The sequence below is a fragment of the Nuphar pumila genome, chromosome 3 (assembly GCF_984573655.1).
Source record: "Nuphar pumila chromosome 3, dmNupPumi1.hap1.1, whole genome shotgun sequence".
Classification (NCBI taxonomy): Eukaryota; Viridiplantae; Streptophyta; class Magnoliopsida; order Nymphaeales; family Nymphaeaceae; genus Nuphar; species Nuphar pumila.
In genome coordinates this window covers 8,308,480-8,331,750 of record NC_143251.1, presented here as the reverse complement: position 1 = coordinate 8,331,750, position 23,271 = coordinate 8,308,480, and the positions used below count along the sequence as shown (strand labels likewise).

General features: G+C 37.9%; 1 protein-coding gene across 3 annotated transcripts in view; it reads right to left on the bottom strand.

The window, feature by feature from the left end:
* The window catches only part of LOC149841843 (putative N-acetyl-gamma-glutamyl-phosphate reductase, chloroplastic), a 36,944-nt gene that overhangs the window by 1,919 nt on the left and 11,754 nt on the right, over positions 1 to 23,271 (bottom strand). For all 3 annotated transcript variants that reach the window (XM_089998730.1, XM_089998731.1, XM_089998732.1), the window contains 4 exons: positions 3,408 to 3,468; positions 2,307 to 2,387; positions 984 to 1,063; positions 769 to 858 (listed from right to left, as the gene is read on the bottom strand). In XM_089998730.1, coding sequence (XP_089854856.1) covers positions 769 to 858; positions 984 to 1,063; positions 2,307 to 2,387; positions 3,408 to 3,468 — 312 coding nt within the window. The remainder of the gene's footprint in view (positions 1 to 768; positions 859 to 983; positions 1,064 to 2,306; positions 2,388 to 3,407; positions 3,469 to 23,271) is intronic.

Genomic DNA, 23,271 nt, shown 5'->3' with positions numbered 1-23,271 from the left:
AGGACAGGTGAGATTACTATTCAGTGGCTTTCATCACAATGGACTTGGTCAGGCACACATTGAAATTTTGGTTTCAGGTCTCCATAGATTTGGTCAATCACCCAATCAATTGGTAACTGGAAGCAGAGAGGATATTTGGGGCCAAGACAAAGTTGACTCCAAAATATTGCTACCAAAAATAGCCTGAACAGCTCACAGAAATTTTCATCGTTGCATAGAATATATTGACAATAATTGAGTTTCAAAATTGTCAATAAAGCAGGCTTAAATGTTTAACATACCACCATCACATTTTACTCTTGCATAAATGTTGCCTATACTTTAAAATTGAATGGGACTTTTCCAGAAGAATCCATGGATTTGAAATGTTCTCACAGTCAGATACATGTTTCTAAAATATGAATTACCATCTAGCCAAAAGTAGCACTAGGAACTGGGCCAGGCAGTCCATGGCCCAGTCCATTCCCGGGGTTTTAGGGGACCCAGCCTGGCATGGACTTGCCTTTAGCAGGCAGGCTACAGGCCACCCATAGCTCAGCCAGCCAGGCCTTGACCCAGATTCTGAGCCCCAGAAGCTTGGCCCCTCCAAATTGACAGGAAACTTTGGCCAGGCCAGAGCCCATTGACAAGCTGGGCAGCCCATTGCCCATCCTTGACAAAAGTAGAGGCAAAGGGACCTGAAGGATTACTGTGATGCGTAAATTGCTAGGCCATTCAAAGCAAAAGAGAACACAAGGAAAGAAGAAAACATTTCAGGAGAAAAACTACCTCATAGTGGCAACTCAAGCATTGGTACAAGTCCTTTGTTGTCACTCCAGAAGCCATTTCCACATATATGGTTGACTGCATGCCACGACTCTGATGAAATATCAAAATATTATAACACAGATTGCAGTATAGAAATTTAAAATTACAGCTTAAGAAGGAAAAGAAAAGCAATTTCAACTCATATTGAACAACCCAGTGTTCAAGGCAATTTTTACCATTGGCATTAGATGTGGCGTAAAACTGACTACTACTTTTGAAGATGAGGCATCAGAGAGCCCTTGCTCAATTTCAGGAACTGAAATGGATAATGCAAGCAATCAATTTTCCAAACAAACCTTGAGATGACGTATTAGCAGTTCACAAACATATTTAGCAGCTAACAAACAAAGACTAACAAAGATCTGAAAAGGTAGAATACTAGAATGCAAACGATAAATAAAAGCCAATTAATTCAAACATTTTGAAGCCCTGATCTATGATAAAAACTAAAAAGGAATGAACAGTGTAAGAATCATGCAAGTTTGGGCAGTTATGAATAATCTTGCTTTACAGACACGTGTGTGCGTGTGTGTGGTGGTGGTGGGGGAGGGGGGAGATATATGGTGGTTCTATACCATATACCTTACGGTGGTACACACTCTTGTTTGCATGGATCCGGCCATCAAATGGTGGATCTATACAGATATGTTTAGCATGGTTTATTTAATATGTTAGAAGGTTTTATCATGTCTAATACATCATAGGATCCTACTTTTGAGACAGTGAAAATCAACGGCTCGCAATTTATGAAAATAAGGGTGATATGATTACAATATCACTAGGCCCCAACTGGAAAGGTATACAAACTTATGGGTATGAAGTAGATTATTAGCTTTCAGTGCAACATCACTCACATTAGGTCTTCTCCAATGGAAGGTTACTAAATTTCCACAAGTGAATGTGGAAAGGGTGAGGCTGCAAAATGGATTTATGGATTGCAGAAGGATTTAGAAGTACAATGCAAATGATCGTACTTCATTGAATGAGTAGCATTTCAATCACGTTTCCCATTTAGCAAATTGGATGCAAAGTCATTTTTCTGATGGTCACATTTTAACACAATATGGATCATCCATCTGTGTGCTTATCAAAATATATTTTAATATTTGAATTTATTGGTTCAAAGCCTGCTCCATGGTAAATGAACCATGATAAACCCATGTATATGGTCATATCTACATAAAAAAATCATTAGTGAGATTATACTTTCCAAAAACAAATTTGTGGTGCACTCATCTTCAACAAAAACTATATACAAAACATACATACATACATACATACATAGATACATAAACCATGAAAAAATCCATTTAATTGGACTCAACATGCCAGTGTAAGCAATAGCTAGTAACTCAATATAGCATAACCTATGTGAGAGTTGAATGGAATGAAAAAAAATGCATGCACACATGAGAGAAAAAAAAGTGAGGAAGAAGGTTTATGGCACTGCAACTACAAAATTGAAAAATGTTATCTAATGTGAATTCAACCATGCATACCATGACGGTGCTTAGTGATTCCATAAGAGTGTATTCCCTCGGCAATTTCAGTATACAAATTTGCCTCCTTTGCACCACGCCCTACAAGAATGTTCCACAATGCAATCCTGTAAGTTTATTAAAAAAAGGTTGCATAGTCAACAAAGAAAAGTGAAACTATTAAGTATCAAACACATATTATAAGGGAAATAAAACCTTAAGCATCTAATAAAACATGATTGCAAAGACCAATAAAAACTACAGAATCTAAAAGCAAAACATAGAACTAGATTAGTGGAAAATTGACCCTTACCTGCACCACTTACACCAGATTAATGGGTATGGGCTACTTGAGTGTGTGTTTTCTATCATGTGAGTTTTTGTGGTTCAAGGACAGTTAGGGTGCGCTTTGGGTTTTTTCGTAACACTAAGTCAGGGGGCTTTGGGTGGGGCTGTGATTTTTCATGCAATGAGTTCATGAATTCTTGTTATGGGTCCCAGATGTTCTGTTTGGAACTCTAGCAGTGATCAGTAGATTATAGAGATCAATATGGATGCATTTTGTGGTTCAAGCTGTATAAACTCAGGGGAACTGAGCAGTGGTTTGATTTGTTGATCATGGCATGGTGGTTAGTCCTACCAAACTCTGTGATCATTATTTTGAATGTGGCACTGCATGGATGGCACTGTGCTACTCTTCACTTAGGGGTGGGCAACAAGCCAGCCCTGCCCTCTAATGGATCAGACCATTGACCTGGCTTGGCCATGTCATACCCCGGCCCACTAGAAAATGCTCAACCCACGGCCCACCCATTAGGTCTGTGAGCATAATTGGGCCAGGTCAGGCTGAGAATATATATATAAAGATTTACATACACAATCTGTTTGATTTTCATTTTCTGTGGGAAAAGTTCCGGCAGGTAATCTCTCTCTCTCTCTCTCTCTCTCTCTCTCTCTCTCTCTCTCTCTCTCTCTCTCTCCTGTTCTTAGTTTGGTGCAGAGCACCCGCACATTACTAGTAAAACCTTAAGCATCTAATAAAACATGATAATAAAAACAAAAAAAAACTACAGTATCTAAAAGCAAAACATAGAACTAGATTAGTGGGAAATTGACTGTTACCTGCACCACTTACTCCAGATTTTGCATCAATAATAATATTTCTCACTTCAATCAGTCGAGCCTGGAGAGAATCAAAAGACCAACCAATGAAAAAATCAAACAAAATAAACTCCCATTAACACTTATGCTACATGAGGTAAGATAAATCACAAAAGCAAGACAAGAACAATGAGAACAAGCAATCAAGGTTTGCCCAGGTGCAACAATACGTTGAGTGATTCAATCAGTTATTGTAGGTTGTAGACACCAGATCAACACTTCCATTCAAAAAACTTTTAAAGGATAACAATGTTGTGGTCATGCATAAGCAACAGAAGGAAAAAAAATCAATGTCAAAGATGAGCACCCCAAATATAACACAAAATGCTCTTTATTTTGATATCCTGCTGCATACAAATGTTAATAAGATTCAGTTAAACAACAAAACTGGAACAGATGTTTGAATGTGTGGCATCAATCTCAATGAGTCAGTGGAATACTGTAAGCTCCAGCCAAGTGAACAATTGCTAAATTTTACTAGTAACATTAACCATGAACTCTGTACGTTGTTTGTGTTAAATTGTAATTCATAAGACAATGTATTTTCTATATATATTTCTTTCTTGTGTTAGCTGTAGGGGTATTTTAGTCATTTCTACATTTTACGAATATTCATGTTTTTTAATATGATTGTAATTCTTTCTTTTTACTTTTTCTTATTTTTGTAATTTTTTCATTTTTAATTTTGTTCTCTTTTTATGTAATATTTCTGTACACAGTCCGTAGCTGACTGTGTACAGTGTACAACAGTCAGCCACTGTCTGAAATTAGAGACATTGGGCTGAAGAGCTGTTGGGAATAGCCCCACGACTCTTTATCTTTAAGTGATTGTAAGCCTTATAAATAAGGGCTATGTGAGCCCATTGTAAAGTGTAATTGAGAGAGGAGTTTTGTCTCCTCACATTTATTAAAACAATGCATTTAGTGCACTTCTTTTCTTTTGTGGTATAAAGCATTTGAATGCTATTTTATGCTATCATTTGAAATATCAAGTTATTTGAAAACTTGATTGTTGAAGAAGATTGTGTGCATCGAAAGGCGTGCACCTACCTTTCTTGTGATCCTCGACTTGGAGACGCCTTGCAATATATATTGAAAGAATCATACCACATCAAAGCCGTTGGGAATTATTGAAGAAGAAAGGTGATTGTTGAAGAAGATCGTGTGCCTCGAAAGGCATGCACCTACCTTTCTCTTGATCTTCGACTTGGAGACTCCTTGCAATATAGATCGAAAGAATCATACCACATCAAGTAGGCTCTAAAGACTCGCTTGTGGTAAGATCCTCTTCACTTTATATTTTCTTTCTTCTCAAAATGGTAGAAAAAGACTCTCACTTCTCGCTTGGGTTCAAACTCAATGACTCAAATTATCATGTCTGGGATGGTAATATGGAAGCCCATATCAAGGGTAAAGGGCTTTGGGGATATGTCCAAGGCTCAATACCGGAACCAAAACTAATAATTACCTTGGTAGAAAGAGGAGAAATAAAGATTCTTGAAGGCGAAGAGAGAATGAGAAATTTTAAAATCCTATTATGGATCTTCTCATGTGTTGAAACAAAAATCAATGCCAACATTATCAAATTCAAAAAGACCTCTCAAGCATGGCAATATCTTAAAAAAATATACACTTCAAGAGACTTGTCTCACAAGTACTATCTTAAAAAAAGGGCCTTGACCCTCCAACACGGCGAAATGATTGTTAGAGAGTATTTTGCGGAGTTGTCCTCTATTTGGGATGAGTTTGCAATGCTTGAGCCCAAATGGAGTGGTGAAGCCATTGAGCTTAGGCATAAACAATTAGAAGATGGTCACTTTTTCAACTTTTAAATGGGCTTGACCCAAATTTGAACAAATACGATCATCTTTTTTATCCGCCTTTACTTCCCCTTCTTTTGAGGATGTAATTACTAAATTAAGTGGGGAAGATACTCGTATGGGTATAAGCAAAAATAACTCAAGTGTTCTTACAACACCTTCCAACCAAAAAGAAGGTGAAGGTGTTAATGTCGTTTCAAGACCGAGAAACAATTTGAGAACTTAGAAACCTCCCCACTTCAAAAATCAAAATCAAGGAGAAAGGAAAAATAGTAGGCAAGGCGGAAAAACATATTATAGCAAAGTTGTGTGTCAATTTTGTAAGGAACCGGGGCACATCAAACTGGTTTGTCCAAAATGGAAGAAGTTACTGGTCATGGCTACTACATCGCAATCCCAAAAGGAAGAAAGTCCATCTTCTTCAAATGGAGCTCTTTATTTGCATCAAATTATGGAAGCACTTCAACCGCTTCTCAAAGGGGCAATTTCCGGAGTCGCCATGTTAACTTTCTCTCCTCCGAGTAAAACTTTTTGACTTTTAGATTCGGGTGCCTCCTTTCATATGTCTCTAAGTATTTGTTCTTTTTCCGAATATTCAAAAAAATTATCTCCATCCTTTGTTTCAACAGCGGATGGAACTTCTCTTGAAATCGAAGGAATTGAAAATTTTGAAAAACAAGATTTTTTTATCCCAAGAATTAGATTTATACCAAAATTAAACTTAAATTTATTTTCGGTCTCTCAACTCTCGGACCATGGATGTGATATAAAAATTTCATTTGATAAATGTTGGATACAGGATCGTCAGTCTGGGGGGTTGATTGGGAAAGACTCTAGGAAGGGAGATCTATACTATGTCAACTTCCTTCAAATTTCAAAAAACCCTTTTTTGTAATGTTATCCAACATAAATATATTAATGTATGGCATAAAAGGCTTGGACATCCCAATATTGTTAAAATTTCTTATTTACCTTTTGTTAAATATCTTTGTAAAAGTGATTTCACTTGTAATGATTTTACTCTTAGAAAGATGAGAAGTTTATCTTTTAATCAAAGATTTATGTTTACAACAAGACCATTTGAAATTGTCCATTCGGATGTATGGAGACTGGCACCTGTTTTATCAAAAGGGGTGGTTTTCGTATTATGTGATTTTTGTTGACGATTACACTGGACATTGTTGGATATTTTTTCTTAAGCACAAACATGAGGTTTTTATGACATTCAAAACATATCATATGATGATCAAAAACCAATTTAATAGTGACTTAAAAATTCTTAGAACCGACTCTGGAGGAGACTACCTATCAAATGAATTCAAAAGATATCTTGAGAGTTATGGTATTCTCCATAAAAAATCTTGTTCGAAAACACCTCAACAAAAATGGATTAGCCGAAAAAAAACATAGACATATCATTGAAACTACTCGAACCCTTCTCATTTCACATAACATACCAAAAAAATTATGGGCCGAGGCAGCTCTCACATCTGTCTATCTCATAAATCGGCTTCCATCCAAAAATTTAAACAAAATTTCACCTTTTAAAATGTTGTACACAAAAGAACCTAATTATAATAGGTTAAGAATTTTTGTATGCAAATATTTTGTTCTTATGGACAAGAATGACAAGCTTTCCCAAAAAGCTATCACATGTGCTTTTTTTGGTTACTCCGAAACTCAAAAGGGGTTTCGATGTTATGATATTAAAAACGACAAATTATATGTGTCAAAAAATGTGAGGTTTATGGAAAATGTTAGTGGCTTTGAAAAATGTGAACCTCACAAAGAAAATATGCATTATTCTCTTTTATTTGAGTTATTATCTAGAAATGATGATGCTAGTGATGATGAGTTTTTGTAATGAAATATGCGGAAAAGAAATGTATGTCCTACAATGGACATTCACACATAGAAATCAAAGAACAAGTCCAAAAGAGGACGTACACAAAAGCCAATAATGGCTAGAAAGCATAAAATCTTATAAATGCAGAAAAAGGGCTTGAAGAAGCCACACATTACAAAGGGGGAGACCCCACTTATTTATAGGCAAGAGAGGAGTGAGGGAGAGTTACAGAAAAGCAAGAGAGAGGGACCATTGAGAGTCCCAACAAGGAGTCGTTGGGCTCCCAACGGTCACAATTGTGACCGTTGGGGACCCAACGACTCTTTGTTGGGGCCCCCAATGGCTGTGCATTAAATGCACAAAAAAGAAATAAAAAAACAAAAAAGAAAAAGGAAAAAATAGAAAAAGAAAAAGGAAAAAAGAAGAAAAGGAAAAAGTCTAAAATGCCCCTATTGGGCGAGATTACAAAACTACCCCTTATCGGGTAGTGAATGAGAACTATATATATATATATAGGTATTACATATATTTTAACACCCTCCCTCAAGCTTTACGGGGATACAACGGAAAGCTTGTTGAGAAGAAACATGAAACGAGGAGCAGCAAGAGCTTTGGTGAAAAAGTCCGCCAACTGGTACTCGGATGTGACATAGGGCAGTGCTATGGTTCCTTTTAGGTATTCATCTCGAACATAGTGGCAATCCATCTCAATGTGTTTAGTACGCTCATGGAAGGTGTGGTTGCTTGCAATATAGATAGCACTCTTGTTATCGCAACACATCTTCGAAGGAATTGAGATGACGATGCCCATATCACAGAGGAGACTTCTAAGCCACACAAGCTCCATTGTTGTAGTGGCCATTGCACGATATTCGGCTTCAGTTGAGGACAATGATACTTTATGTTGCTTCTTGCATCTCCAAGAAATCATAGAGTCACCTAGGAAAACACAAAAACCAGTGGTTGAGACTCTATCATTGGGATTTCCTCCCCAATCAGCATCTGTATAAGCAATTAAATCAAGGGATGATGAAGAGGAAAGAAAAACTCCCTTAGTTATGGTGTTTTTAATATATCTGGCAATTCTTAAGACTGCACTCATGTGCACAATTGTAGGTGCATGTTGAAACTGACTGACGGAGTGAACTGCATGAGCTATGTCTGGCCGAGTGATGGATAAGTATGTCAGAGACCCAACGAGTTGACGGTAGGGAGTAGGATTCTCAAGAAGTGTCCCATCTTCCAGTCTCAGCTTTGCATTGATAACCTCAGGGGTTTCTGTCTTCTTATCATCCGAAATTCCAGACTTGGCACAGATGTCAGCAGCAAGTTTCATCTGAGAGAGGATGTACCCTCGAGGTGAATATGCAACTTCAATACCTAGAAAATATCTTAAGAAACCAAGGTCAGACATGTCAAAATTTTCTTTTAAAATTTTCTTAATATCATGGATTCCTTGCTTATCACTTCCAGTGATGATCATATCATCAACATATAGTAGTAGAATAACTACTGAGGACCCTGCACTTTTCACAAACAACACAGTGTCAGTATAACATGAACGAAAATTTAAGCTAGCCATTACATTGCTAAATTTGTCATGCCAAGCCTTTGGAGCTTGTTTTAACCCATACAGTGTCTTTTTAAGTTTAAGAATTTTATTTTCACCAATAGATACTCCTGGTGGAGGATCCATATAAACCTCTTCACTTAATTCACCATTAAGAAATGCGTTCTTAACATCTAATTGATAGATAGGCCATTTTTTAACTGATGCAACCACAATAATGTAATAAAATAAGCTGAAGAAACCAAGAATGCTAAAGCATTCACTATGTCCCACACGGACAAATGCAACAAGCACAAGAGAGAAAATCCACTAAGGGATATACAAAGAGCCTTATAAAAAGGCTACACACATGAAAAATAATATCACTATTATTGAAGAGGAGCTCTCAAGAGCAATACTACATACATGGGGGGTTCCCCCTATTTATAAGAAGAGGAGACCAAAGGGGCTCCCAATAGAGTCGTTGGGAGCCCCCAACGGTCACATATGTGACCATTGGGGGCCCCAACGACTCCATTGTGGGGCCCCTTTTCGGTATCCAAAAAATACAAAAATAAAAATAAAAAGAAAAAGAAAAAATAGTGAAATACGAGAAACAAAATAAGTACCCCTATGGGGTACTTTGTGAAATGACCATAATACCCCTATCGGGTATTATGGTATTATTACATATGTTTTAACACCCCCCCTCAAACTTTACGGGGGAATGACCGAAAGTTTGCCAAGGAGGAACAAGAAGCGAGGAGCAGGCAGGGCTTTGGTGAAGAAATCAGCAAGTTGATATTCTGAAGTGACATATGGCAGTGTTACTGTCCCACGAAGATATTCATCACGTACATAATGACAATCCATTTCAATATGTTTCGTCCTCTCATGGAAAGTGTGGTTGCTGGCAATGTAGATAGCACTTTTGTTGTCACAACAAAGCTTCGAAGCCCCGGTAATTTCGACTCCCATATCTTGAAGAAGACTTCGAAGCCACACCAGCTCCATTGTAGTGGTTGCCATAGCCCTGTATTCTGCTTCAGTAAAAGACAATGAGACTTTCTGCTGTTTCTTGCACCTCCAAGCAATTAGCGAATCTCCTAGGAATACACAAAAGCCAGTAGTTGAGATTCGATCATTTGGGTTTCCTCCCCAGTCAGCATCAGTATAAGCTAGTAAATCTAAGGAAGAGATTGAGGATAAGAATAGCCCTTTAGTCAAAGTATTTTTAATATATCGAATGATCCGGAGCACAGCACTCATATGCACAGATGTAGGAGCATGCTGAAATTGGCTTGCAGAGTGCACAGCATGAGCAATATCGGGCCTGGTGATAGTCAGATAGGTGAGGGAGCCTATGAGTTGCCTGTAGGGCGTAGGATCGTCCAGCAGAACTCCATCCTCCAGTCGTAGTTTAGCATTGATAACCTCGGGAGTCTCCACCTTTTTATCATCTGAAATCCCAGATTTGGAACATATGTCTGCAGCAAGCTTCATCTGTGACAGTATATACCCTCGAGGAGAGTATGCAACTTCTATGCCAAGAAAGTACCTGAGAAAACCCAGATCAGACATATCAAAATTATGTTTTAACATATTTTTAACTTTAAGAATACCGCTTTCATCATTGCCAGTGATGATCATATCATCAACATAAAGCAGAAGGATGATGATACTATTACCTGCATTTTTAACAAAAAGAGCAATGTCAGTATAACATGAGCGAAATCTCAATTGTAACATGATAGCACTAAATCTATCATACCAAGCCTTAGGGGCTTGTTTAAGACCATATAAGGCTTTTAATAACCGAAGGGTTTGACCTTGGTTAACACTGATTCCCGGCGGAGGATCCATATATACTTCTTCATTCAACTGACCATTAAGAAAGGCATTTTTAACATCTAATTGGAATATAGGCCATTTCTTAGATGATGCTACCGCAATTAAAGTTCTAACGCTTGTCATGCGAGCCACGGGAGCAAAAGTCTCCTCATAATCGATGCCATATTCTTGTGAGTATCCCTTAGCAACTAATCTAGCTTTATAGCGCTCTAGGGAACCATCACTTTTTGTTTTGACTTTGTAGACCCATCGACATCCTATAGCTTTCTTATTTGGAGGAAGGTGAACTATTTCCCAAGTTTTAGCTTTATTTAAAGCATCTAGTTCAACTTTCATTGCTTCAACCCAATGAGGTATACTTTTTGCTTGATTATAATGGGAGGGTTCATAGTAAGAATGCAAGGCTATTAGACAAGCTCTATATTTAGGTGAAAGAGTTTCATATGAGACAAACCTATTAGGTGGAATTGATTCTCTAGAAGAACGCCTAAAGGAGGTTTCTTCTAGGGGTTCATTAAGCCGCAAGAATTTTTCTAAAGCACTAATAGGTTGGGCTTCCTCACGCCGAGTGTATACTTGGAGATTGTCACCATTAGTTGGTGATACATCATCATCATGAGAATCATGAGTATTTTCTAAAATTTCCGGATGACTCAAAGAGTCATCATTTGAATCTTCTAAAAGATCATTGATAAACATATAATCAATTTCATTTGATTTTTCCAATATGTCAAATCCATTTTCATCTTCTAAAAAGGTTACATCTTTGGAGACAAATAACTTATTGTTTTTATGATCAAAGCATCTATAGCCTTTTTGATTTTCACCATATCCTAAAAATACACATTATATTGCTTTAAGTGACAATTTATCTCTTTTATGTAAAAGAACAAAGTATTTACACCCAAAAATCCGAAGACGATTGTAGTCGGGTGTCATATTAAAAAGTTTTTCATAAGGAGAGATATTATTCAATTTTGAAGATGGCATCCTATTGATTAAATAGGTGGAGGTTAACACGGCTTCGGCCCAAAAATTTTTAGGAATATTTTTAGAAATGAGTAAGGATCTAGTAGTTTCCAAAATATGCCTATGTTTTCTTTCCGCTAGACCGTTTTGTTGAGGAGTTCTTGGGCAAGATTTTTGATGACAAATGCCATGTTGTTTTAGATATGCTTGAAAATCATTTGATAAGTATTCTCCACCCGAATCGGATCTAAGAATGGATATTTGACTTTGAAATTGATTTTGAATTTTTGCATGAAATTCTTTAAAGAAGTTAAAAACTTCCGATTTAAAGTTAAGAAAATAAATCCATACATATCTAGTATAATCATCAATAAAAGTAACATAATATGAATAACCACCTTTAGATAGAACCGGAGATGGCCCCCAAACATCGGAATGCACCAATTCAAAAGGTCTTGTTGTCACAAAGGATCTAATAGGAAAAGAAGTAGACTTCATTTTGCCAAAAATGCAATCTTTGCAATTGATATCTTTTTCTTTACAAAACTTGTGTCCAAAAGGAAAAAAATACATTTTAGAGTAACTTGGATGTCCAAGCCTTTTATGCCAAGTTTCAATATTTTTGTCTTGGACATAAGTACAAAATGAGGTATTTGGAAGCATTAAATTATCCATAAAATAAAGGTCTCCCTTCCTATGGCCTTGCCCAATCCGCTTCCCGGACCGGAGATCCTGCACAAAGCACCCTTGGGATGAGAAAGATATTTCACATCCATGGTCGGCTATTTGAGAAACGGAAAAGAGGTTAAGATTTAATTTTGGAACTATTCTAACTTTTGGAACAAGGAAATTTTGAACATTTTTAGAATCAAGAGTTCCAACACCATTTATTTTGAGAAAAGTTCCATCGGCCGTAGAGACACAAGACATTTTTGAATTGGTGTGCACATTGGTTAATGCATTTTCATGAGGGGTCATGTGAAAAGAAGCTCCGGAATCTAAAATCCAAGAGTACGTACCGGGAGGTGATGATGAGGCAATGGCGGCACCGGAGGTGGAAGAAGTGACCTTTAAGATTTGTTGAAGAGCCAAGGAGATTTGTCCAAGAGTGTCTTTGAGATCCCCGTTCTTGCCGTCATCTTCTTTGGTGGTGGATTCTTCAACGGAAGCCACCTTTGGCTTGAATGCCCCATTTAGCTTTGGGCAAACGGGTTTAATATGTCCCGGCTCATAACAATGGTGACATATAATCATTTTTCTTCCACCACTCCCTTGCTTACCAAAATGAGGTGGTTTGTATGTTTTAACATGATTGCCGGGTTTAGATACGGCAAGAACTTCCTCTATGCTTTTACCCATGCTATGCCTAGTCTCTTCTTGAGTAATCTCGGCAATAGCTTCTTCTAAGGGAGGAAACGTGGATCTATGGAGAAGTGAGGATCTCACTTGTTCAAATTCGGGACGAAGCCCAAATAAAAATTGAAACAATCTATCTTGTTCCATTTGTTTTTGTCTTAGAACCACATCCTCCATAGATACCCATTTAGGCTCTAAAAGAGTCAATTCCTCCCACAAAGGATTTAGAGCACTATAGTAATCTTGTATGCTCATGTCGCCTTGTTTTGTGGTTCTTACTTTTTCTTGCAAGAAATAAGCTCTTGCAAGATCCTTTTGGGTAAACATACCCTTCATAAAAAACCAAGCTTCATTTGCCCGGCGGAATTTTGCAATATTTGCACATACCTTAAGTTCGACATTATTTATAAACCATGCAAGGATTTTTGCATGGTTGCTCTCCCAATCTTCCATTTGATGATTATAATCTTCAATGGCCTTGAGACGAGCATCGCCTTCAAGTGCTTTCTCTTGATCTCCTTCCATCTTTGTGAGCTTAAGTTGGGGTTCCGGAACGGTTCCCATTACATAACCCCAAAGCTTCTTGCCTTTGAGATTATTCTCCATTGCGGATGCCCACATCATGTAATTTTTTCCATTGAGTTTGAATGATAGATCGATCTTGACTTCCATTGCTACACAAGGAAGATGTGAGAAAGAAAGGAAGTAGAGAGAGACAAGATTTTACCTTTAGAAGATCTTATGGCTCTGATACCATGTAATAAAATAAGCGGAAAAAACCAAGAATGCTAAAGCATTCACTATGTCCCACACGGACAAATGCAACAAGCACAAGAGAGAAAATCCACTAAGGGATATACAAAGGGCCTTATAAAAAGGCTACACACATGAAAAATAATATCACTATTATTGAAGAGGAGCTCTCAAGAGCAATACTACATACATGGGGGGTTCCCCCTATTTATAAGAGGAGACCAAAGGGGCTCCCAATAGAGTCGTTGGGAGCCCCCAACGGTCACATATGTGACCGTTGGGGGGCCCAACGACTCCATTGTGGGGCCCCTTTTCGGTATCCAAAAAATACAAAAATAAAAAGAAAAATAAAAAATAGTGAAATACGAGAAACAAAATAAGTACCCCTATGGGGTACTTTGTGAAATGACCATAATACCCCTATCGGGTATTATGGTATTATTACATATGTTTTAACAAATAAGAGTCCTAACACTAGTCATTCTAGCTACGAGAGTGAAGGTTTCTTCATAGTCTATTCTGTATTCTTGAGCATATCCTTTGGCTACCAACCTAGCTTTATAACGTTCTAATGACCCATCACTTTTAGTTTTAATTTTGAAGACACATCTACATCCAATAGACTTCTTTCCAGTGGGTAATTAAGTTATTTTCCAAGTTTTAGCCTTTTCAAGGGCACTAAGTTCTAGTTTCATGGTTTCAACCCATTGAGGAATGTTTTTGGCTTCATTATAGTGTGATGGTTCATGATAAGAGTGTAATGCAATTAGGCATGCCCTATATTTAGGTGTTAGGGACTCATAGGAAACAAACCTATTAGGAGGATTGGAGATTCGGCTAGATCTCCTTAAAGAGGTTTCTTCTATGTTGGAATTTTGAGAATATTTTTCTAAAGCACTTATGGGAGCTTCTTGACCACGCCTAGCATAGGTTTGAATTGACCTATTCTCAAAATTATTACTTTCATTTTCAACATTACTAAGAGGAGTATCCTCTAAATCATTAGGAACTTCCTCTTCGTGAGGAGTCACATCTTCTTGAGAGAGAAGATCAAATAAGAAAGCATTTTCGCTTTCATCAATATCTTTATTTTTCTCAAAGCCGTTCTCATTTTCTAAAAAGGTAACATCTTTGGATATATATAGTTTGTTGCTTTTGGGGTCGAAGCATCTAAAACCTTTTTTATTTTCTCCGTATCCTAAGAACACACATTCGATAGCTTTTGGAGATAACTTATCTCTTTTATGTGTAAGGACAAAGCACTTACACCCAAAAATTCTTAATCTATTAAAATCGGGTATTCTTTCAAAAAGTTTTTCATATGGAGATATATTTTGTAGGGATGAGGATATCATTCTATTTATCAAATAAGTGGAGGTTAAGGCGGCTTCGGCCCAATAGCATTTTGGAATTTCTTTGGAAATAAGAAGAGTCCTAGTGGTTTCCAAGATGTGTCTATGCTTTCTTTCGGCTAGACCGTTTTGTTGGGGAGTCCTAGGACATGACCTTTGATGACAAATTCCATTGGTTTCCAAATATTCTTGAAATTCATTTGATAGATATTCTCCACCGGAGTCGGATCGAAGAATGGAGATATTAGTTGAAAATTGATTTTTGACAATCATATGAAATTTTTTAAAGAAGTTAAAAACTTCGGATTTTAGATTGAGAAAATAGATCCACACATATCGAGTGAAATCATCAATGAAAGTAACATAATATGAGTATCCTCCTTTTGACATGACCGGAGAAGGACCCCAAACATCCGAATGAACTAATTCAAAGGGTCTTTTTGACACAAATGTTCTCTTTGGAAATGGGGTGGATTTCATTTTTCCAAAAATACAACTCTTGCAAACAAAATGTTTCTCATTACAAAATTTCTTTCCAAAGGGAAAGGAGTACATTTTTGAGAAGCTTGGATGTCCAAGTCTTTGATGCCAAGTTTCTATATTTTTATCTTGGACATGATTACAAAATGAGTTAGTAGGAAGTTTCAAGTGGGTCATGTAGTAGAGATTTCCCCTCCTATGGCCTTGCCCAATCCGCTTCCCGGACTGGAGATCCTGTATAGAACAATCCTTGGTTGAGAAGGAGATTTCACATCCATGATCACATATTTGGGAGACCGATAAAAGATTTAAATTAAGTTGAGGTACTACTCTTACATTTGGCACAAAAAAATCTTTTGAAAAATCTAAGGTTCCAAAACTTTTAACTTGTAAAGAGGTACCATCGGCGGTGGAAACAAAGGAATTTTTGGAGTTGCTACATACATTGGATAGTCCATTTTCAATAGGGGTCATATGAAAAGATGCTCCAGAGTCAAGGATCCAAGAAGGCGTACCTGGAGGAGAAGAAGAGGCAATGGCGGCTCCCGAAGTTGATGGCGACTTGAGTAGAATTTGTAGTGCTTCGGATAGTTGAGCAAGGGAGAAGGACTCTTTCCCTTTCATTGTCTCCTCCTTTTATGGGATTTCTTCAATAATAGCAACTTTACCTTTTGGAGGTTCATTTATCTTTGGACAATTAGGTCTTATATGACCCGGTTCTTGACAATGATGGCAAATGGCTTTCCTATAATTGCCATTATAGTTATTTTGCCTCCCAAAGTGTGGAGGCTTATATGCTTTCATATGATTGCCGGGTTTAGACACGGCAAGAACTTCATCTCCTCCTTTAATCATGCCAAGACGTGTTTCTTCTTGGCATATTTCGGCTATGGCATCTTCCAATGGAAGTGGTTTGGATCTATGAATAAGGGAGGACCTAACTTGTTCATATTCGGGCCTAAGCCCATGTAAAAATTGGAAAAAGTGTTCTTTCTCCATTTGTTCTCTCCTCATTTCAACATCTTCAGTTGATACCCATTTGGGTTCAAGAAGGGATAGCTCATCCCACAAAGGGCCAAGAGTGCTATAGTAATCTCTTACACTCATTTCACCTTGCTTAATGGTACGAATTTTTTCTTGGATGAAGAATTGACGAGCAAGGTCTTTTTGGGTATACATACCTTTCATAAAGAACCATGCTTCATTTGTTTGGCGGAATTTAGCAATGTTGGCGCAAATCTTTAACTCCACGTTGTTCATGAACCATGCAAGAATTTTTGCATGCTTACTTTCCCAATCTTCTACCTTGGATTGGTGATCTTCAATAGCTTCCATGCGAGCATTTCCTTCTAGAGCTTTTTCTTGATCACCATCAATTTTCGTAAGTTGAAGTTGAGGTTCCCTAATTGTGCCCATAACGTATCCCCAAAGCTTTTTACCTTTGAGGTTGTTCTCCATGGCGGCGGCCCACATCATGTAGTTAGTACCATTGAGCTTGAAGGAGAGATCAATCTTTTGTTCTCCTTCCATTATATAATCAAGAATGGAGGACAAACAAAGAGAGATAAAACAAGACAACTAGCAATATGAATCAAGAGCACAACCAAGGCTCTGATACCATGTAATGAAATATGCGGAAAAGAAATGTATGTCCTACAATGGACATTCACACATAGAAATCAAAGAACAAGTCCAAAAGAGGACGTACACAAAAGCCAATAATGGCTAGAAAGCATAAAATCTTATAAATGCACAAAAGGGCTTGAAGAAGCCACACATTACAAAGGGGGAGACCCCACTTATTTATAGGCAAGAGAGGAGTGAGGGAGAGTTAGAAAAGCAAGAGAGAGGGACCATTGGGAGTCCCAACAAGGAGTCGTTGGGCTCCCAACGGTCACAATTGTGACCGTTGGGGGCCCAACGACTCTTTGTTGGGGCCCCCAATGGTTGTGCATTAAATGCACAAAAAAGAAATAAAAAAACAAAAAAGAAAAAGGAAAAAATAGAAAAAGAAAAAGGAAAAAAGAAGAAAAGGAAAAAGTCTAAAATGCCCCTATTGGGCGAGATTACAAAACTACCCCTTATCGGGTAGTGAATGAGAACTATATATATATATATATATATATATATATATATATATATATAGGTATTACATATATTTTAACAGTTTTCACGTAATGACTCTAGTGATAATGAACTTGAGGAAAATAACTCTTTACTACACCCATCTACCTATCAACCTATTGATGAAGAAACATCTAGAGATCCTATCACATATTCCTATAGAAATAAAAATAATTTTAAAAGTGCAATAGAAAAATATAACGAATCTAGTGAAACTACCTCTTCAAATGAAGAAAATCCACGAAGAACTGAGAGAAATAGAAAAGTCCATGCTAGGTTCATTTCTTATGATTCATTCACACCTAAACATAGAGCTTGCCTTAGTGTCATTCACTCGTACGTAGAACCCAAGAACTTTGAAGAAGCCAAAAAAAATATTGAATGGATAGAAGCTATGGAGAATAAACTTAAAGCCCTCAAAAAAGCGAAGACCTGAGAATTTCAAGACCTTCCTAAGAGTAAGAAAACTATAGGGTGTAGATGGGTGTTTAAGGTCAAAACCAAGAGCGATGGATCTCTAGAAAGATATAAAGTTTGTCTAGTAGTCAAAGGATATAGTCAAGAATACAAGATTGACTATGAAGAAACATTTGCCCATGTTGCACGGATGGTTACTGTCAGATGCCTTATTACCATCACTTCTATTAAAAAATGAAACATCTACCAAATGGATGTCAAAAACGCCTTTTTAAATGGCAATCTTAATAAAGAAGTGTATATGGATGCTCCTCCAGGAATGGAGACTCCTAAAAGAAAAGTACTTTGTTTCCAGAAAGCACTTTATGGACTAAAACAAGCCCCCAAGGCTTGGCATGACAAATTTAACTCTATAATGTTGAAAAATGGTTTCTCATGTTTTACTGACACCGCTTTATTTGTCAGAAAATCCAATGCAGGAATAGTAATATTGCTTTTATATGCCGATGATATGCTAATAATTGAAAGCAATTCTAAAGAAATTAAGAGCATAAAATCTATTTTAAAAGATAAATTTAAAATATCTAACTTACAATTTTTGACCTACTTTCTAAGAATTGAAGTTGCATATTCACATAGAGGTTATTTTCTATCTCAAACTAAACTTACTTCTCAGATTCTTGACAGGTCAGGTATTACTGATGATAAAATTTGTAAAACTCTTGCTATAGTAGGAACCAGTGTTGTTAAAAGCGTGCCTCAAGACGCAAAAAGCGTGTCTCGCCTCAAAGCGAAGGCCTTTGTGCCTTGAGGTGCAGGCTTGAAACGCAATACCCTAGAGGCGTGCGCCTCATAGGCCTTGAGGTGCATGCCTTAAGGTGAGGCGTGCCTCGAACTAATGAAAGAAAACAAGTGAGAGATAGGTTTTCTTCACGCCTCACCTGCACAGGAAACAGAGAGAGAGAGAAGCACAAAGCTGGGGCGGCAGGACTCACGCGACCTCCAAGCCCTAATTCTTATATAAACATAAGCAAGAATATAATGGGATGATATTACAACATTGCCATTAATGAAACACCATTCGGCGTGTTCTATTTAACGTGCGTATGGATCTGGATCCAGATCCATACGCATACTATATTTGAACACCCTCCCTCAAGTTGTACGTGATTTTGAAGCATTTACAACTTGCTCTTCAATAGCCAAAATTGGCATCCTGTTAACCCTTTGGTAAACAAGTCTGCCACTTGATCTTCTGTTTGAACATGACGTAGTTCTATCTCCTTCATCTCGACTTTCTGCCGTATAAAATGTTGATCAATCTCAATATGCTTCATTCTGCTATGTTGAACAGGATTACACGAAATGTTTATTGCGCTTTGATTATCACATAGAAGAAATGATCGAATAATTGTCTCTCCAAGGTCACTCAATAAGTGTCTAATCCATGTAGCTTCTGTCGTGCCTGCAGCCATCGACCTGTATTCAGCCTTTGTACTTGATTGTGCCACTGCCTTTTGTTTTCTGCTGCTCCAGGACACCAAATTGTGTTCAATATATACACAATATCCAGAGACAGACTGTCTCTCATCTGGATCTCTTGCTCAATCTGCGTCTGTATAAGTGATGAGTTCATGCCCTTTATGTAGGTTATTGTTCTTGCGATAAACAAGGCTGTCTCCTATAGTTCCTTTTAAATAATGTAGAATGCGCTTCACAACTTTCATATGACCTTCTGTTGGAGCATGCATAAACTGGGATACCTGATTGACAGCATAAACTATATCAGGTCTGGTAAAGGTCAAATACTGCAGCATCCCCATGAGGCTTCTATACGTTGTAAGGTTGACACAAAGATGGGCATTTTCAGAGCTCAGCCTTTGATGTAATACACTGGGAGTGCTGACTGGTTTGCAATTCGTCATCCCGGCTCTTTCCAGAAGATCAAGAGTGTATTTTTGTTGCATGAGTGTCAATGTGTCCTGTTGTCTGTCAACTTCCACACCAAGGAAGTACCTCAGCTCCTCTAAATCTTTCATCTTGAAAGTTTTCATTAAAAATTGCTTCACGTCTTGCACATGTTATCTGAACTCCCAGTGATCACAATGTCATCAACATATATAAGAAAAAGTATAACGATGTCTGTCTTTTGATAAATAAAGAGCGAGTGATCCAGAGAGCATCTTCTAAAACCATAGCCTTGGATTTGCATAGAGAAACTTTCAAACCAAGAACGAGACGCATGTTTCAACCCATACAGAGATTTCCTTAGTTTGCACACCCAGGCAGTAGGATCCTTCTCGGCATATCCAGGTGGTTGCTCCATATATACTTCCTCCTTTAAAGTTCCATGCAAGAATGCATTTTTAACATCCATCTGACTAAGCCTCCATCCTCGATCGACTGCTAGGGATATGATGACACGAATTGTACCCTTTTTGACTATCGGACTAAAGGTCTCATCGTAATCTTCACCATATTGTTGTGTGAACCCTCGAGCAACAAGTCGCGCCTTATATCTGTCAATACTACCTTCGAGTTTATACTTTTTTTATAAACCCATTTTGAGCCAACAACATTCTTTCCTTCCGGTCGAGGTACTATTTCCCAAGTCTGGCACTCATGAAGTGCTTCCATTTCTTCATTCATAGCTTTAGTCCAATGAAGAGATTGAAGGGCTTGATTAAAACAAGTGGGTTCCTCCTGTTTTGTGAGTTGAGACATAAACAACTGGAAGTCAAGGGAAAAGGTCCCATAACTCACCCATCGTTGAATAGGATGCCTAGTGCGTGACAACCTTTGAGCTGGATCATTGGCGATGCTTTCCACATTCCTGGGCCCTGTATTTTTGTCCCTCCTAGTGTATATCTGTCCAGAAAAGCGTTCTACTGGAGGTGGCTCAACTGGAGATGGTTCAACATGCATCTGTGAGTCATCCAACTCTCTACTCAAGCCGAAGGAAGGACAATTCGCCTGACATGATTCTCCTGTATTAGCAACAAGATATGCGCTCATCCATGGATCATATACCTCTAATTCTCGAGATGGCAACTCATCGGAGTCATTGATCTAAAAATTTTGTTCAGCAAAAACAACATTCCTGGAGGTTCTAATATGTTTTGTAGTAGGGTCATAACATCGATAGCCTTTGTATTCATCCGCATACCCAACAAATCTGCACTTAACGGCCTTATCCTGAAACTTATTTCGCAGTGATGAATCAATATATACGTAACATACACAACCAAAAACACGCAGCTCATCATAAGAGGGATGTTGCCCAAATAAAGTATAATAGGGAGATTTCTGATCCAGAAGTGCCATAGGAAGACGATTTATGATATGAACAGATGTGTGAAAAACTTCTGTCCAGAGAGTAACGGGCACATTGCTATCACGTAACATACTCATCGCACTCTCGACAATATGTCTGTGTTTCCTCTCCACAACCCCATTTTGTTGAAGGGTATGAGGGCAAGAAACTTGTCGACTTATTCCTTTATCCCGAAGAAAGGCAATAAACTCGTTCGATGAATATTCTCCTCCACCGTCATATTGTAAATGCACAATATCACAGGAAAACTTGGTTTTGACCATCGAATGAAATTCCCAAAATATTTGGAAAACTTCATACTTATGTTTCAAGAAATATATCCAAGTATAACGGGAATAAGAATCAACAAAGATAACATAGTAACGACTGCCAGAAAGAGAAGGAATAGGTGCAGGTCCCCAAACATCGGAACAAATAATCTCAAATGGCCTTGAAGCTCTTTTATTAATGATATGAAACAGAAGAACATGACTTTTGCAGAGTTCACATGAGGAACATTTATTACTTTCTAAAAACGAACATAAACTAGACTCTAGAAGAAGACCATCAGATACAAGATTTTCAACAAAGCCCCGACTACAATGTCCCAAGCGACTGTGCCAAATGTCTGGCTTATTACAATGATATGATGAATTAAAAACTTTCAATGAAGAAAAAAACAAAGGCTCTGAAGACGAAGACACTGAAAAATGCTTGGACGACTTCAACTGGAGAACTGGGACTGAAGACGAAGACACTGAGGGAATCTCCTTGAAGACGTACATGTTTCCTTAACGCTCCCCCTTAGCGAACGTCTCCTTCGTTCGTAGATCCTTAACATAAACAGAAGAGGGAGTAAATTCGACGGAAGAATTCATATCATCAACAAGTTTAGCCACAGAAACAATATTCTTTTTAATATTAGGGGCAAGGAGGACATCAGACAAATGAAGTGAGGACTTTGACATAGGGATATGTGCAATGCCAGTATGACTAATGGAGTGATAAGTTTCATCTCCCGTAACTATACTAACTTTTTCAAAATAAGGCAATAAGTGAGATAACTTACCTGCATTATCCGTGACATGAGTGGCAGCACCAGAATCAACGTACCACTCGCCTTGCTCATTTTGCTTGATCGTCATCTGTGACAATGCTGATAACAAAAGTTGTTGCATATCTGTAGATGGCGCTTTCATGTCCACAGTAGAAGTTTTATTTTCAATTTTGTTTATTTTTCCTCTATTCTGCAGGTTAAACCAACAATTGGCTTTCACATGTCCTCTTTTGTTACATAAGAAACAAGTGGGCACTCTCCTCTGATTCCCTGCATTAGAGACACCCGAAATATTAGGTGTAGGTAAGATACCACGTCCTCCCTGTCCAAAGCGGCCTCGACCACTGCCCCCTTGATGCCCTGCATTCCCTCGTCCAAAACCTACAGAAGTCTCCATAGCCAAAACTGAATGAGAACGAGCTGATTCATTTCCTTATGCTCTTTGTTTCATAATCATCTCATGCTGGAGAAGTTTCGCTTGAAGATCGTCAAAATTGGGCAAGTGATGAAGACATGTCAAAGATGTGGTAAACATGTCAAAATCAGAGCCCAACCCATTAAGGAGTTGTTGTACTTTGTCTTTATCTGAAATAGCACTCCCAATAACAGCCAATTGGTCAGTAATACGCTTCAAGCGGCCTATGTATTCCATAACTGTCATGGAGCCTTTCTTTAAACTTTGAAACTCATTCTTTAAATACATAACTCGGGCTTCTGATATCTGAGAGTATGTCTGAGAGAGCTTCATAAATCTTCCGCAGTGCAATCATCTGAAAGAGTAGCAAACACTTCTTGAGAGACTGTTGACGTAATATACGCAACCAAAGATTGATCCTGTTTTCTCCAAGTGGTATACTCCAGATTCTTAATAGATTTGGTAAATGCATCACCCCTTTCATCCTTGGTTTCCTGCAAAATAAATCGTGGTGGTACAGGAA